The 14,388-nt window shown below is 41.4% G+C and overlaps 1 protein-coding gene across 1 annotated transcript in view; it reads left to right on the forward strand.

Annotated features, from left to right (window-relative positions):
* The window catches only part of LOC115464418 (vomeronasal type-2 receptor 26-like), a 45,251-nt gene that overhangs the window by 11,486 nt on the left and 19,377 nt on the right, over positions 1 to 14,388 (forward strand). The window contains exons 2-4 of the mRNA XM_030194800.1: positions 2,893 to 3,184; positions 4,031 to 4,822; positions 10,329 to 10,556. Of these exons, the coding sequence (XP_030050660.1) occupies positions 2,893 to 3,184; positions 4,031 to 4,822; positions 10,329 to 10,556 (1,312 nt within the window). The remainder of the gene's footprint in view (positions 1 to 2,892; positions 3,185 to 4,030; positions 4,823 to 10,328; positions 10,557 to 14,388) is intronic.

Genomic DNA, 14,388 nt, shown 5'->3' on the forward strand with positions numbered 1-14,388 from the left:
AAAATAATTTAAGCAGTTATCTTCCAGTTTAGCCAAATTAGTCTTTTTTTAATTTAGGATTAGCAAACTGATAACTTTAGGTCAGATATCAAGAGTTATGTGCATAAAAAGAGGTGAGAAAATAACTGTTCCCATGGCTTAGCTAAAACTCAACTGGACAGTAGCGATATTCATCCCCTTTAGATCAAAGTTAAGTAGGATACATAAATAGTTGTCATAAGTTACGGGTCATTTTACAAAGTCACGGTACAAAGTGGCCTATGGTAGTGTGGGCATCTTTTAGGCGTGTGCTGTGCCATATTTTACCACTGCAGGGAAAAGGTTATTTAGTAATGGGCTGGTAAATGGGCATACGCTACTATTAAAACTATCATGTTCCTTTTTATAGCCCGAGCCTTTATCCCCTCGCACTGACCTAGCGTTAAGGGCTCATGCGCTACCCACACTGAAACGATGCAGTGTGTGCCAACACCCCTGCGATATATATTTTTTACCATAGGATTTGGCATACGCCAAACTTAGAATTGCCTCTGAGTGCATGCACTACCCCAGCGGTCATGCCAATCGGGTACATTCTACTAGCGTGTTAGCCCTCACACGCCTTTGCAAAAGGGCCCCTTAAACAGATAACTTATCCATTTAAGTTTAGGACTATGCATTCATTGGTCCTACTTAAATGGATACTGTGATTGAATCAAGGGGGAAAGGGGATGGGCCTTGATATACAGCCTTTCTGTGGTTACAATCAAAGTGGTAAACAGTTCCTTATTTTGTACCTGAGGCATATTATTCCAGCCTATTACATATTTGAATATATTTCTCCTTTCTCCTCTTCCTTTTTTCTTCTTGAGAATACATTATTAGCTTCTCCAGACTCACTAAACATGGATTATCATGTCTATATACCATTTGCTAATTTTCCATTGAATTTCATCTATATTATAATCTCTTGTTCCACCTGTGGTCAGTTTCCATTGTGGCTCTATGTGCCCTGGCCACATCAACTAACCCTCCACTGCCCCAGGTACAAAACTTACATTTTGAGCCCACTAGGGACAGAGAAATTACTTGCATATGATAAGTAAAACACTTTGGTTGTCCCACTGAAAGGCAGAATACCACATTCATAACCCATACCCTGCTCCCAAATTCAGCTTATCAATGAAATACTTTCCTCATAGATTTTGCCATTCAGTATTTTTTATGTTTTCTGCTCTCCTACATTTACTAGATGGTAAATCTCTCTTATCTGTATCCTTCTCCTCCACTGACTACTCCAGTCTATGTTTCTTTTATCTTGCTGCAGCATATGCCTGGAATAGACTTCCTGAATCAGTACATCAAGCTCCATCTCTGGCCATCTTCAAATCTAGGCTAAAAGTCCATCTTTTTGAGGTTGTTTTTAACTTGTTCAGTACCCATGTCTGTTTTATCCTTCCCAAATGTATATATTTATTTCTGACAAATATATCCCAGATCATCCCAGACAAGTTTGAGATCAATGTGGCTTAAAATAAACAGTATAGGATACATAAACAATAATCCATAAGAAAATAATTTGTTATAAAAATCCAATTTTATAATACAGTATCATAAATGTGCTGGGATAGCTATGGATGTTTAGCATTTAGAAAACCTATTAATAACGATAAATTGTACATGAATCAAACAGAAGGTTAATTGTAAATAAAGTAATAACCAATTCCGGTAATAATTAGTTTTTGAGATATGGTTGTTCTTTATGAGGGTTTATTTGAATAGGAATGATTTGAGGATTTTACAGAATCTAGTATATTCCTGTATATTTCTTATTTTTGGGTGGTAAGGAGTTCCACCATTTGGTTACTAGGTAAGTGAAGTCTGCAAAGTAGACAGTTTTGTAGATCACTTTTTTGAAAATTGGGAAGTGTAGTCTGAGATAGTTTCTTGCCTCATATTTACTGTTTCTTTGAGGTAAATTTATTAATGATACCATGTAGCCTGGAGCTGTGCCATTTAGGATTTGAAAGATAAAGGTAGATAATTTGATGGTGATTCTCACTTTGATGGGAAGCCAGTGTAATTTGATTAATAAAGGGGAGGCACTTTCTGAATGAGAGCTTTTGTATATGAACCTGGCTGCAGAGTTTTTTCAACAGGAACTCCTTATAGCCAGCATAACAAACATATTGAACTCAAACTTGTTTGGGATAATGTGGGATATCAATGTCACAAACAAAGAAAAATTCATACAATCATAAAGGCGGGTTATTTTACTGTTAATGCATAAAGTGGGACCTCTGTTGAAAGAACAGAAGTTGGCAGTAAAATCAACTATCCTAATGATAGCCCTAACTTGTAAAATACTGTGTATATCTGCAGAATTTAGGTGTAAGCATTTACCCCAATTCTATGACTGATGTATGTACTCACATCTATAGTGGTATTACACAAAAAGTCTCTCTACTATGAACGTCAAAATTAGTGCTTAAGAAAGACTACAGTTCTGTGAAGTGCAGCAAGCTTTAAAATTAGGAAAAGGAAAAAGCCTCTGTAATCCACCCAACATCTCTATACACAAACATGGTGAATACCCACTTATACTACTTTTCTATAAAGGAGGGTAGGCGACTATATACAGGTTCTGTTTTTCTTTACTTATTAATTGAATTGGTCCCAAAGTGGTGATATTCAGCCTGTATACAAATAGCCTGTGTATTTTAGGCGGATAATGGCTGAGAGCCTGAGATTAATATGTATATCCATTAACCAGTGCTTAATATATTTATTTTTTCAAACTCTGCACCTGGCTTTCAAAAACACACACAGACTATTGGCTTGGAAAATAGTTCCACAGTTTTCGTCCCATCTTTTAGTGACTGATTAATTGTCTGATCTTCATTGTTCTTACAGTTACTATTCAAAAAACTATTTCGACTACCTGGCCTTTGTTTTTGCAGTGGAGGAGATTAACAATAGCTCAGAGCTCTTACCCAACATCACACTAGGGTTTCATCTTTATGACTCTTACTTCCATCCATTCTTTGTATTTGGGGATACCATAAGCATATTTACCGGTATGGACACTTGGGTTCCTAACTACCGCTGCAAAATGTCTGGCACGTTGGCCGCTATCATTGAAGGTCTTCAACCAGAGGAATCAAGTCAGATGTCCAATATCTTCAGGATGTACCACTATCCACAGGTAAAGGGACTGTTTCTGTTTTCTTTCAATATATAATCTATTCAGAAAGAGTGAAGGATGGGGAATACTGTGATGCACAAATTTAAATGAAAAAGACCATTGTAAGGGGGCAGTGGAGCCAACTGCGTTTTGGTCTTCTTTTCAGTGCCTATGTTTGGCTTACCAAGGGGCCCATTTACTAAGCTTCATCGCAAAGTGGCATTAGTATGTAAATTGATTTTTCCTGCATTTTACCATGGTCATAAAAATGGCCTTTTCCTAATGCCCATCTTCAAAGCCTTGCTCAAAGCTCACCTCTTCAATGTCGCCTTCGGCACCTAACCACCATTCTATTCGGGAAATCTGGACTGCCCCTACTTGACATTTCGCCCATTAGATTGTAAGCTCCTTGGAGCAGGGACTGTCCTTTTTTGTTAATCTGTACAGCACTGTGTAACCCTAGTAGCGCTCTAGAAATGTTAAGTAGTAGTAGTAGTAATGACCATAAATTAATGTTGCCATTAGTGTGCGTCCATTAAGAACAATTAGATGATAAGAGTTCACACGCAATTCCTGTGTTAATTAGTAAGGAAGGAATTCAAAATTTGCACTGAAAAATTGAGAACTAACCTCCATTCTATACAGGGAACACACCTTTGTAGAATTGCATTTGGTGTGGATCCTGCACCTCACTTTTGGGCACTGACATTTCTTCGTTATCATGTAGGACCATTTTATAAAAAGAGACCTACATTTTCTGTTGAAAATCATCTAAATAAAGGAGCTTAAAATTGTAGAGAAATTGTTTAAGGTTTAATCTCACAGTGACAAAGATGATGATAGATTATTATTATTACTGTTGAACAGATCAGTTTCATCTCGCAGAGTCTTCTAATGAGTGACACAGCTAAGTTTCCTTTTTTCTACCGGACTGTCCCCAGTGAACTGTACCTCTGTGCTGGGATTATCAGGTTACTGAAGCATTTTGGCTGGACCTGGGTTGGTATCATTGCATCCGATGACGAAAGCAGCCTGAAGGCAATTCAGATCCTGAGAGAAGGGATTGAGCAGAATAGTGGCTGTATTGCTTTCATAGAAACTGTCAGTCACACTCAGAGCAATTTCATACCAATAGAGAAAGGATCTAAAATAGAAAAGATCATCAAGATGCAATCAATTAAAGTGATCATTCTCTATATGAATGCAGAGATTATGTTCTATGCACCCGATCTTGTGGCGTTCCCTGGCAAGGTCTGGATCTCCAAAACTGAACTGTATTTGCCCCTTCAAGTTGAAGGAAAATCTGATATAAAGAACAACACCTTATCATTTGCAATTGATAAGAGGAAAATCCCAAGCTTTATAAAATTTATCCAGGAGGTGAACTTTAGCCTGCTTCCAAGTGAGTACGACACTGAGCAGTGGTGGAGGGGCCTGTGTGACAGCCAGTGTCCGAAAAACATCAAAAGATTCTGCAGTTCTGATGAAAAATTATATATTCTACCTTGTAACAATGATAACATTGGGATGAACAACAATGTATATAACGCTGTGTACTCCTTGGCACACGCACTGCATGACTTGTTCATGTCTGGCTCTAGAAACAACACCACATGGAGTAGAGAAATGTTGAAATTATCTGATTATTTGCCTTGGAAGGTAACATCATGTGTTATCTTGCGTTATTCAGAAGAAAGTGAAAGTGAGATAAAGCAAAATGTGAAAGGAAAGACTATGAGGAAAAGGAGGCCGGGTGTACTGGAGACTTTCTGATCTAAGAGACACTGAACCAAAAATGATCACAGAATGTTTTTCATGATAAGATTCTTTATAAGAAGAATAGCTAAAGAAGTGGGAAAAGCCTAGAAAGTATGGCCAATGGAATTCTTTTCACCTTTTCTACACATATATTGCATAAAACTATAAAAGGCCGCTTTGAGATGCATGTGCAAATTTGGGCATGCTCTCAAATTGTGTGTGCATTTTAATTGAATAATAAGCCAATGAGTGCCAATAATTGCCTAATAAGTAATGATTGGTGCTAATTGGAATCAATTAAGATGTGTGCCCATTAATTTAGACATGTGATCTATACCTAAATGTTACGCACGTCCTGGAAAATGGGGTGCAAAAATGGTAGGTTCAGGGCTGAGCATAGTCATGGATTTGACTTATATTTGAAATTACAGATAATAGGGTTCCGTTCCACTGGTATTTTCACCACATATGGGGAAATGTTTAACTGACCCGGGCACGGAAGAAGGAGGGCAGGAGAGACACCTGCAGGACAATGAGGGGAAAGGAGAGCGAAAAATAGGGACAGATATTGGCCCCAGGGCAGAGGTGGAGATCCTGGAAAATGGGAGGATAGGATAGTGAGATGTTGGATCATGGGGTGAAGAGGAGGGAGGAAAGAGAGAGGGAAACATGCTGGATCGTGGAGGTGGGGGGATTTGCATGGTGAAATGCTTACCCGACCTGGGCAAGGGGGGGAGGAAGAAACATGGTGGACAATTGGGGAAGAGGGGGCAAAGAACAGGGAGAGATACTGGATCAGGGGCAGATGTGGAGGGGAAGGTGAAACATTGAAAAATGGAAGGGTAGGATGTGAGATATTGGATCATGGGGTGAAGGCGAGGGACAAAAGGAAACATGCTGGATAATGGGGTGAAGGGGAGGGATGACACAAACCAGACTAGCAAAATTCAGACGCTGGACCCGAACCAGCTCATGGTATTACTCAGAACTGGAGCTTCTTCTGAAACTTGGCGAAAGGTATGTATAATCAAAATTACTCTGGATTTATGTAGTCATTTCAGTCCCATGCCTCCCCTTTTATAACTGCCCTATTCATGATATGGGATGGGATGCAGAATTTTGCTGATATATAGTTTCTATGTAAAAAAAATCCTATTTATTATGTTTTACCAGTAAGAGCTGTGTTGGTTTTCTAGGAACTGGTGTAATATTTTCAACATTGCCTTTGTATCTGCTTCATGCTATTCTGGCTCTGGGCTACTCTTGGATTAATACCATTTCCATTGAGTAACAAAATACTAAATTCATTCATTTTCCTGGAAAAATAGACTTTTAGACTTAATAATCAAACTTCCATTTGAATTTTTATATATTTATTTGTAATAACTTTCTATACCAGGCAGAACAGAGCAGTGTACAGGCTAAAAAGTAGGAAATATGAAAAGAACTCCATTAATGTATAGGAAAGCAGGCTGATAAGTTAAGAGATATAAGCATTACAAAAAGTGGATAAAGCAAACATACAAAAGGATGACAGGGTTGAAGGGTATCACTGGTAATTTCAGCAAACTGTTTCACCAAAAGCTAAGCAGAAAAGCCAGGTTTTCAGCTCAGTTTAAAAATCCTTAAAAGAAAGAAAGCTATAGAGAGAAAGCAAAAGATTGTTCCAGGTATGATGAGGAGACAAGAAGAAGAATGCGCTGTGAAGTGTTGATTCAAGTGGGCACATTTTGGAAAACGGTGATCGTTTAATGAATGGAGGAATGTGGAGAGACAATAAGGAATAGTTAAACAAGGGCCCTGTTGACTAAGGCGCATTCATGTTTTTAACGTGCCTATAATTAACGCACGCACTAACCGTGTAGGCGTCCATAGGGATATTGTAGGCACATACATGGTTAACATGCGTGAAAAATGCTAACACACCTATAACGCGGCATAGTAAACAGGGCCCCGAGAGAGAGATAGTTGGGGATGCCAAGTGAGGGTTGCAATTTTATAAGTGATCCTTTGCTTAACGGGAGACAATGATATTATTTCAGAACAGGTGAAGAATGATAGTAGCGAAGAGCATCATTGAGAAAGACACAAATAATGCAGTCTTTCCATATTTTAAGTAAATAGGTAAATAGTAGGTGCAAAAAAGAAGTTTTATGCCCTATACCACCCCCTGAAGTCATAACCTCCCTAATTCTGTAAATGGTGGCTATCGATGTACAAACTAATTTGGGTGCACTCTTTAGAGAATCACGCTAAGCGCATCATATTACTTGCAATGATTTTTAGGACCTCCTTATAGAATTTACCCCAATGTGGGGATAGGTATGGCAACGGACACTAAATTATAGTGAAAAACAACTTTAAATCTGTCAAGAAACAGAATCAAATGTGGTAGTTCAGTGTCAATATTAGAGATCATAAAAGAGGCCCATGAAAGAAAATGTAGCAATAGATTACTGAATCAAAACCACCAGTTCACTAACGTTCTTAGTAAATAATTTAAAACACCTTATAAAGAGAAGAATTGGAACATAATTGGACTAGATTTGTTTTTCGTAAGGCCCAGCTTTAAGTCTAGTGTTAACATAGATTGTATCAGAATGCTGAGTCTAACCCAAATAGGTGGGAAAATGTGGGATACAAATGCAATAAATAAATAATGTACATTTCAGTGTTGCAATAGGTTAACAGTATTTTACATCAGTCAGTTCCAAAGCAAGATAGATAATCCTCGTAAAGATTCACAGAGACCTCTAGTTTGAACTGCTTCTATATAGGATCATATATCAATGAAAAATAAAGTCCAGCTATTCAAAACAGATAATCATTAAAATTGTCAAACACAATTGTATATTAAAATTTGTGGGTCTAAAATATTGTTTAGATAATAAACACAGACCACATGTTGAGTACGAGTGCTCTTCTTAGACTGCTAGAAATGAATCATCTTTCTCTCCTGAGATAGTTGCCATCATACTGAAATGGCAGTGAAATGGATGCCAGAAAACCGGATATAGTAGTAAAAGTGAAAAATATCAGAATGGCATTGATTATAGAGGTGCCAGTTCTAAGCGATTACTCAATGAATCACATGGAGAGAGGGAAGATCCTCAAGTACCCAAAAATGCAGTCTGAAATTAAGAAAATGCGGCAGAAAAATACAGAAATATTTCTCATCGGTTTGGGAGCCACATGCTTGATCAAAAAGAACTTCCAAATACACCTGGAGAAGTTACCTATATGTGATAAATCTTATGAACTCCAGAAAGTAGTTTCTTTGGCACAAGACAAATACTACGCGACTGTTAGCAGTAAATTTGAGAGACTGAGATCATACTCCACATGCCCTGGCTTAGGAATGAGGTTTATTCTTGTCATGGTATGCACAAAACTGACCCAAATGAAGAAATTGCCACAGAAAAAGTAGAAAAAGCATTGCAATATAGATGTCTAGCACATTTCATCTTATGTTTGTCTATATACTTTTGTAGTTTTTCTGGATCTACATAGAAGTAGCTTTATTAGCATAACTCATAAGCATACCAAACCCAGCAATTTTCTAGTAAAATGGTCTCTGTTCACAGGAACTCTCAACCATGTTCCTCGAGGACCACACCCCAGTCAGATTTTCAAGATTTCTACAACAAATATGCAAAATATCTATTTGCATACAGTGGAACCAATACATACGGAATTCAAACATGCGTGGGATAGACATGGAGGAATCCTGTTCAGAGGGAATGGATCCTCAGAAGCTTAGCCGAGATTGGGTGATGGAGCCGGTGGTGGGAGGCGGGGCTGGTGGTTGGGAGGCGGGGATAGGACTGGGCAGACTTATACGATCTGTGCCAGAGCCGGTGGTGGGAAGTGGGACTGGTGGTTGGGAGGCGGGGATAGTGCTGGGCAGACTTATACGGTCTGTGCCAGAGCCGGTGGTGGGAGGCGGGGATAGTGCTGGGCGGGCTTGTGCGGTCTGTGCCCTGGAGAGGACGGGTACGGGTCGGGGTGGGGTGTGCACAGGGGGTAGCACATGTGAGTTTATCTTGTTGGGCAGACTGGATGGACCGTGCAGGTCTTTTTCTGCCGTCATCTACTATGTTACTATGCAAATCAGTCTCATCCATATTCATTGTGGAGATCTTGAGAACCCGACTGGGTTGTGGACCTTGAGGAATGTGGTTGTCCTCCTCCTTTGTGTTAGGTATTGATAAAATTTCGAGCTGTCAACTTCAAAAAGCAGCACTACTTGGTATAAACCATATCCTATGGTGATACCTAAAAACATAAGAATAGCCATACTGGGTCAGACCAATGTTCCATGTAGCCCAGTATCCTGTGGCCAATCCAGGTCACAAGTACCTAGCAGAAACCTAAATAGTAGCAATAGTCCAAGCAACCACTCTTAGAGCAACCAGAGGCTTTCCCATGTCTGTCTCAATAGTAGACTATGAACCTTTCCTCCAGGAACTTTTCAAAACCTTTCTTAAACCAGATACCCTAACCACTGTAACCACATACTATGGCAGCAAGATCCAGAACTATTCTTTGAGTGAAAAAATATTTCGTTCTATTTGTTTTAAATGTATTTCCATGTAACTTCGTTGAGTGTCCTCTAGTCTTTGTTCTTTTAAGAGTTAAAAAAAATTTGAATCACTTCTACTCGTTCTACACCATTCAGGATTTTGTATTATTCAATCATATCTCCCCTCAGCAGGGCCGCCGAGAGGGGGGGAAAGGGGGGACAAAATTCCCGGGGCCCGGGCCTCCAAGGGGGCCCGGCGCCACAGTCCCACCCACTACTGCCACCGGGCCCCTTCCACCCGAACCCCCGCCAGCAGAAGTGCTGTCTTCTGTTCTGACTCTGGCGTGCGCGGCCCACACAGACGCGCTCCTCTCAGCTGATCTTTGCTGTACTCTGCAGGGCTTCTGTGCGTCTGTGCGTCTGATGTCCTGCACACGCCGCACACGCCGGAGTCAGAAGACAGCACTTCTGCTGGCGGGGGTTTAGGTGGAAGGGGCCCGGCCCGGTGGTGGAGGCGGGTGGGACTGTGGCACCGGGCCCCCTCGGGGGGGGGCGACGACAACCTGGGGGGTGGCAGTGGGGGCGGGGCCCGGGGGCGGCCTTGTCCTGGGCCTGGCCCAATCTCTCGGCAGCCCTGCTCCTCAGCCGTCTCTTTTCCGTCCTATCCACTGTAGCCTTTCCTGATATGAGAGGAGTTCTCTTCTCTTTATCATGTTGGTTGCTCTTCTTTAAACCAATACCTAGATATCAATATCCAGTCTCTAAAATCTGGTAGACTGTGTATAGAATTACATAATAATAATAATAATAAAGTTGAGCAGAAATATGTTTGAATTTGGCAGTTAACTTGACAGATAAGTTTACTATTGAAATTCTAATTTTTAGCTTCATCATTATCTGAAGAACGTCCACTTTAAGAACAATCTGGATGAAGAGATCTTTTTTAATGAGAACAGAGACCTGAATACTGGCTACAATATTATCAATCTCGTCTATTTACCCAATGGAGTACTGCATCGTGAAATTGTTGGAAGTTACAATCCTTATGCTTCCCAAGAGCAGAATTTCATCATCAATGAGAAGGCGATTGTATGGGAGAGTACATTCACCCAGGTCAGATTTAAGAAACAATAGAGAATGAGGGAAGGCACTGGACCATGTTGAATCATGCATGGTTTTTTTTTACCTCCAGCTATGAAACTGGATTATCACAATTTACACGATGCAAAAATAACAGAGTAGTAGACCTTGCAAATATGTTTTAATTGATAAAAGCATGAATGTATATGTTTAGAGAAAGCTGAGAAGAAGAACTATTCTGGAAGAGGATATTAGAAATGGGCAAAAAGAGACTACATAAGAAAGAAGGCGGACAATTTTCAAACTGATTTAGTTGTCTAAGTAAAGGCTGACAGGGTCTTTTACTAAGGGGCACTTGCTTTTGTAGCTCATGCAACAAATCAGCTGCTGCTAAACGCTGAGATGCCCCTTTTAAACACTCACCCTTCACAGCTTGACAATGACCCAACCTAACCTTACCTAATCTAACCCTCCTTCCACAACCAGAGATTTTTGAGGGGACTTGGTGAAAAGGAAGAGGACTACTAGACTACAAGGAAATGTGTGGGAGTGGTGTAAGGGAGGTAGGGGGCACAACACAACCACCACAGTGATTTTTTTTTTAATATAAAGAGGAGGGGGTTGGATATGTGGAAGAGGGGTGGGTGCTGTTAAACCAGTGGCATACCAAGGGGGGGGGCTGTGATGGCGGTCCGCCCCGGGTGAACGCCACTGGGGGGGGGGGGGGTGCCGCGCACCAGTCAGCGTCGTTCGTTTCCATGCTCCCTCTGCCCCGGAACAGGAAGTAACCTGTTCCGGGGCAGAGGGAGCATTGAAACGAATGACGCTGACCGGCGTGCAGCACCCCCCCCCCCCCCCAGCGGCGTGCACTCGGGAGTGAGGGGGTTCTTTCACCGGGGTGGGGGGTGTCCTTTCACCGGGGGGGGGGTCATGCTGCACGGGGGGCGCTGCACCCGGGGGGGGGCGGGGCGCATCGGCAATCCGCCCCGGGTGTCAGCGCCCCTAGGAACGCCACTGTGTTAAACTCCAGAGATATGTATGGTGGGGTGATAAGAAGTATCTGATTGGAGGGAAGGGGTGATATTAAGGTTATGTTTATAAATAATGGTGTCCCCCCCCATTCATAGAGAGGAATATTAGAGGTTAAATGTTAGTATAGTAAATAAGATGGAAAATTACTAAATGCTGTCTTTACCAGATGCATGGAAATTTTATTAGAAATAAACATGTTTGGAAGAGAACAGGGAAGTGAATGTGATGCATGCAGATGTCTGAGCATACAGATGATGCATGATGTATGATAGTTCTGCATTCCTAAAAATGCTAGATTTTTACTGGAACCACTACAAGCAGTTTCGGAAAGTACCCTGAACTTGCAGATGTAAGCAGAATATAATCTATCTAATGATTTTTCAAAGTTTCTGTCCCATGATTTGTGATGTAACCAGTTAATTTGTGACTTACTGCATTCTTAATAAAAGAGCACAAGACCTGGGGGGTTTTGAGACAGTTCTGGGTGGCCTCACTGCCATTATGTGAGACTCTCTGTTCTCTCTCCCAAAGGCCTTTGATCTATATTTTTTTATTGATGGTGTGCATAGGCGCCCGGTATAAGAGGCTTGGGGAGGCTAAGCCTCCCCAGCCGCCCGCAGCAGTCTCATTCTCCGACGCAACCCCGGCCCGACACGCCATCTTTCTTGATCTGTTCACCGTCCGTCCATCCTCTCTGCAGTGCTCTGAGCACTGCCGGCCGGCTCACCATCAGCTGAGCGCCATGCCCAGTTCGGCGCTCCGCGTGTCTCCTCCTCCTCTTCTTGTGTTGACGCGGGCCGGGGATCGTGGGGACAGTCTGAGCTCGCACAGGGAAGGGGCGAGATGGATCGGCGGAGCGGGTGGGATATTCATGATGTGCAGGCTCTCAGCCAGTCAGCCTTCCCTACGCAAGAGCGATGCAACTTCCTGTTCCCCAAGGGAGGGGCCGTCAAAGTATGGAAGGGAAGGCTCAATGCTCAAGGCTGGTTACAATGGTTGTCTGTGGTGTTCCCACTTCCTTCAAGAAGAGGAAATTGTGGCGCGCAGTGCACATTGGATTTCAGGAGAGGTAGGTGCTGACTCTGAAGGTTTAAGTCAAAATAAAAAAAAGTAATATTTTGTTTCATGCAGATCTCTTTTTGTTTAAACATAATTAAATGGGCTATAAGCCCCTAATGCTTTGGTTTCCTATATTTTGTTTGTGATGACTTATACTGTGCCAAAATTGAAATTTGAAAACTGTTTTCTCTATCTGGTCATTAATAAAAGGAGCTCATTGTGAATTTCCACCCTAAAAGGATGATTTGTGGCTGTATATGACATGAGAATTGTGATATGATCCCTTGTTTCATAATGTTGACAGTCTGCGATGTTGTCCTTTTGGGTGGTATATGGTGTATTCGGGTCTGCCCAGTGTAATATTTATGGTACAGTAAGGTTCTGAGTGTGTTTTTGCACAAAGTTGTGCATAGTGTTTTGCAGTTGAGCGATTGTGGTTAGTATATGCTTTGAGCAACCACTTTATCCTTTGACATATGATACATATCTAATATCTAAATTTAATAAAAGGTATTAATTATGACTTTTATTTTTATTTTTTTCTGCGTGTTATCAGACAATTATGGATTTAAGCTCCACCCCTGGCCACGCCCCTAACCCCGCCCCTTTAACCTCCCCAAACAGTTGGGCCACCGACCGCCTATGATGGTGTGCTTGTGGATTTCTTTCTTTTGGCCTCGTAGAAATTGAAGTAAAGAGCTGGATATTTGTCCTGCCCTGATGAGATCTTACGCATTCAGGGGCTGATTAATGCCACAGTATGCTTTTAGAAGTCAACTTTCCTGTCAGTGATTGAGCCAATCTGATTCCATAAAAAGTAAGGATGCCTGCAAGAGTGTCTGAAACTCAGAAACTCTCTTGGCAAATGCAATGGCTACCAGAAGACTGTTTTTATAGTAAGTTAATTAAGTGTAAATCTTGTAAACTGTTCATACAGCTTAAGGATTTGAGTGCCAGATTAAGATTCCATTCCATACAACCCATCTGCAAGGGACGATGGAAATAAGTAATTCCTTTCAAAAATTAAACATCATCCAGGTGAGCAGCTACGGAAGAATTCTGCATCTTACTTGTGAAACAAGGAAGTGCTGCCAGCTGGATATTCAAGGAGGCCAGAGCTAATCCCATTCTCAGACCTTCATGAGGAAAAGCCAAAATATGAGCCATGGAAAAATTGGGGGAAAAGCCCTGTCCATGCAGCAGTGCTCTACACTCTCGCATAGGCAACTCATGAGGACTAGGGAAGAAATTATTTGCTTTAAATGGAGCCCTGAGAGAGCAGCCCATTGTGCTGTGCTAGCTGAAGTGGCTAGAGGACCTCTTTCAGAAAGATTGTACATTTGACAATAGCGTGTGCATACATGCGCCGTGGTGCATATGTCAACAACTGCACATGTAACATATTATCAGGAAACAGTTACATTCTTCAGTGGCGTACCTAGGGTAGTTGACACCCGGGGCCGGTCATTTTTTAACACCCCCCCCCCCCCCCCCCTCCAAAATCCAGTACTAGGCATACCGAGAATACAAAACACTCAGGACCTATAGAGCAATTCTACCATACCATAAGCAGTCATTTCTATGAGTCACACATGGAAAAAGAAATCTTAAACACTACAGTGAGCACTAGAACATCAATTCACCTATTGTAAAACGAAACCAGACAGATAGTACAGATCGTCAATCCTGCACAGTCAATGCCAACTGAGAGCCATGTCTTTTTCACAAACACAGATACACCCTAATCCACTATAGAATAAGTAATCATAAACTT

Source organism: Microcaecilia unicolor, chromosome 3 (genome assembly GCF_901765095.1).
Source record: "Microcaecilia unicolor chromosome 3, aMicUni1.1, whole genome shotgun sequence".
Lineage (NCBI taxonomy): Eukaryota > Metazoa > Chordata > Amphibia > Gymnophiona > Siphonopidae > Microcaecilia > Microcaecilia unicolor.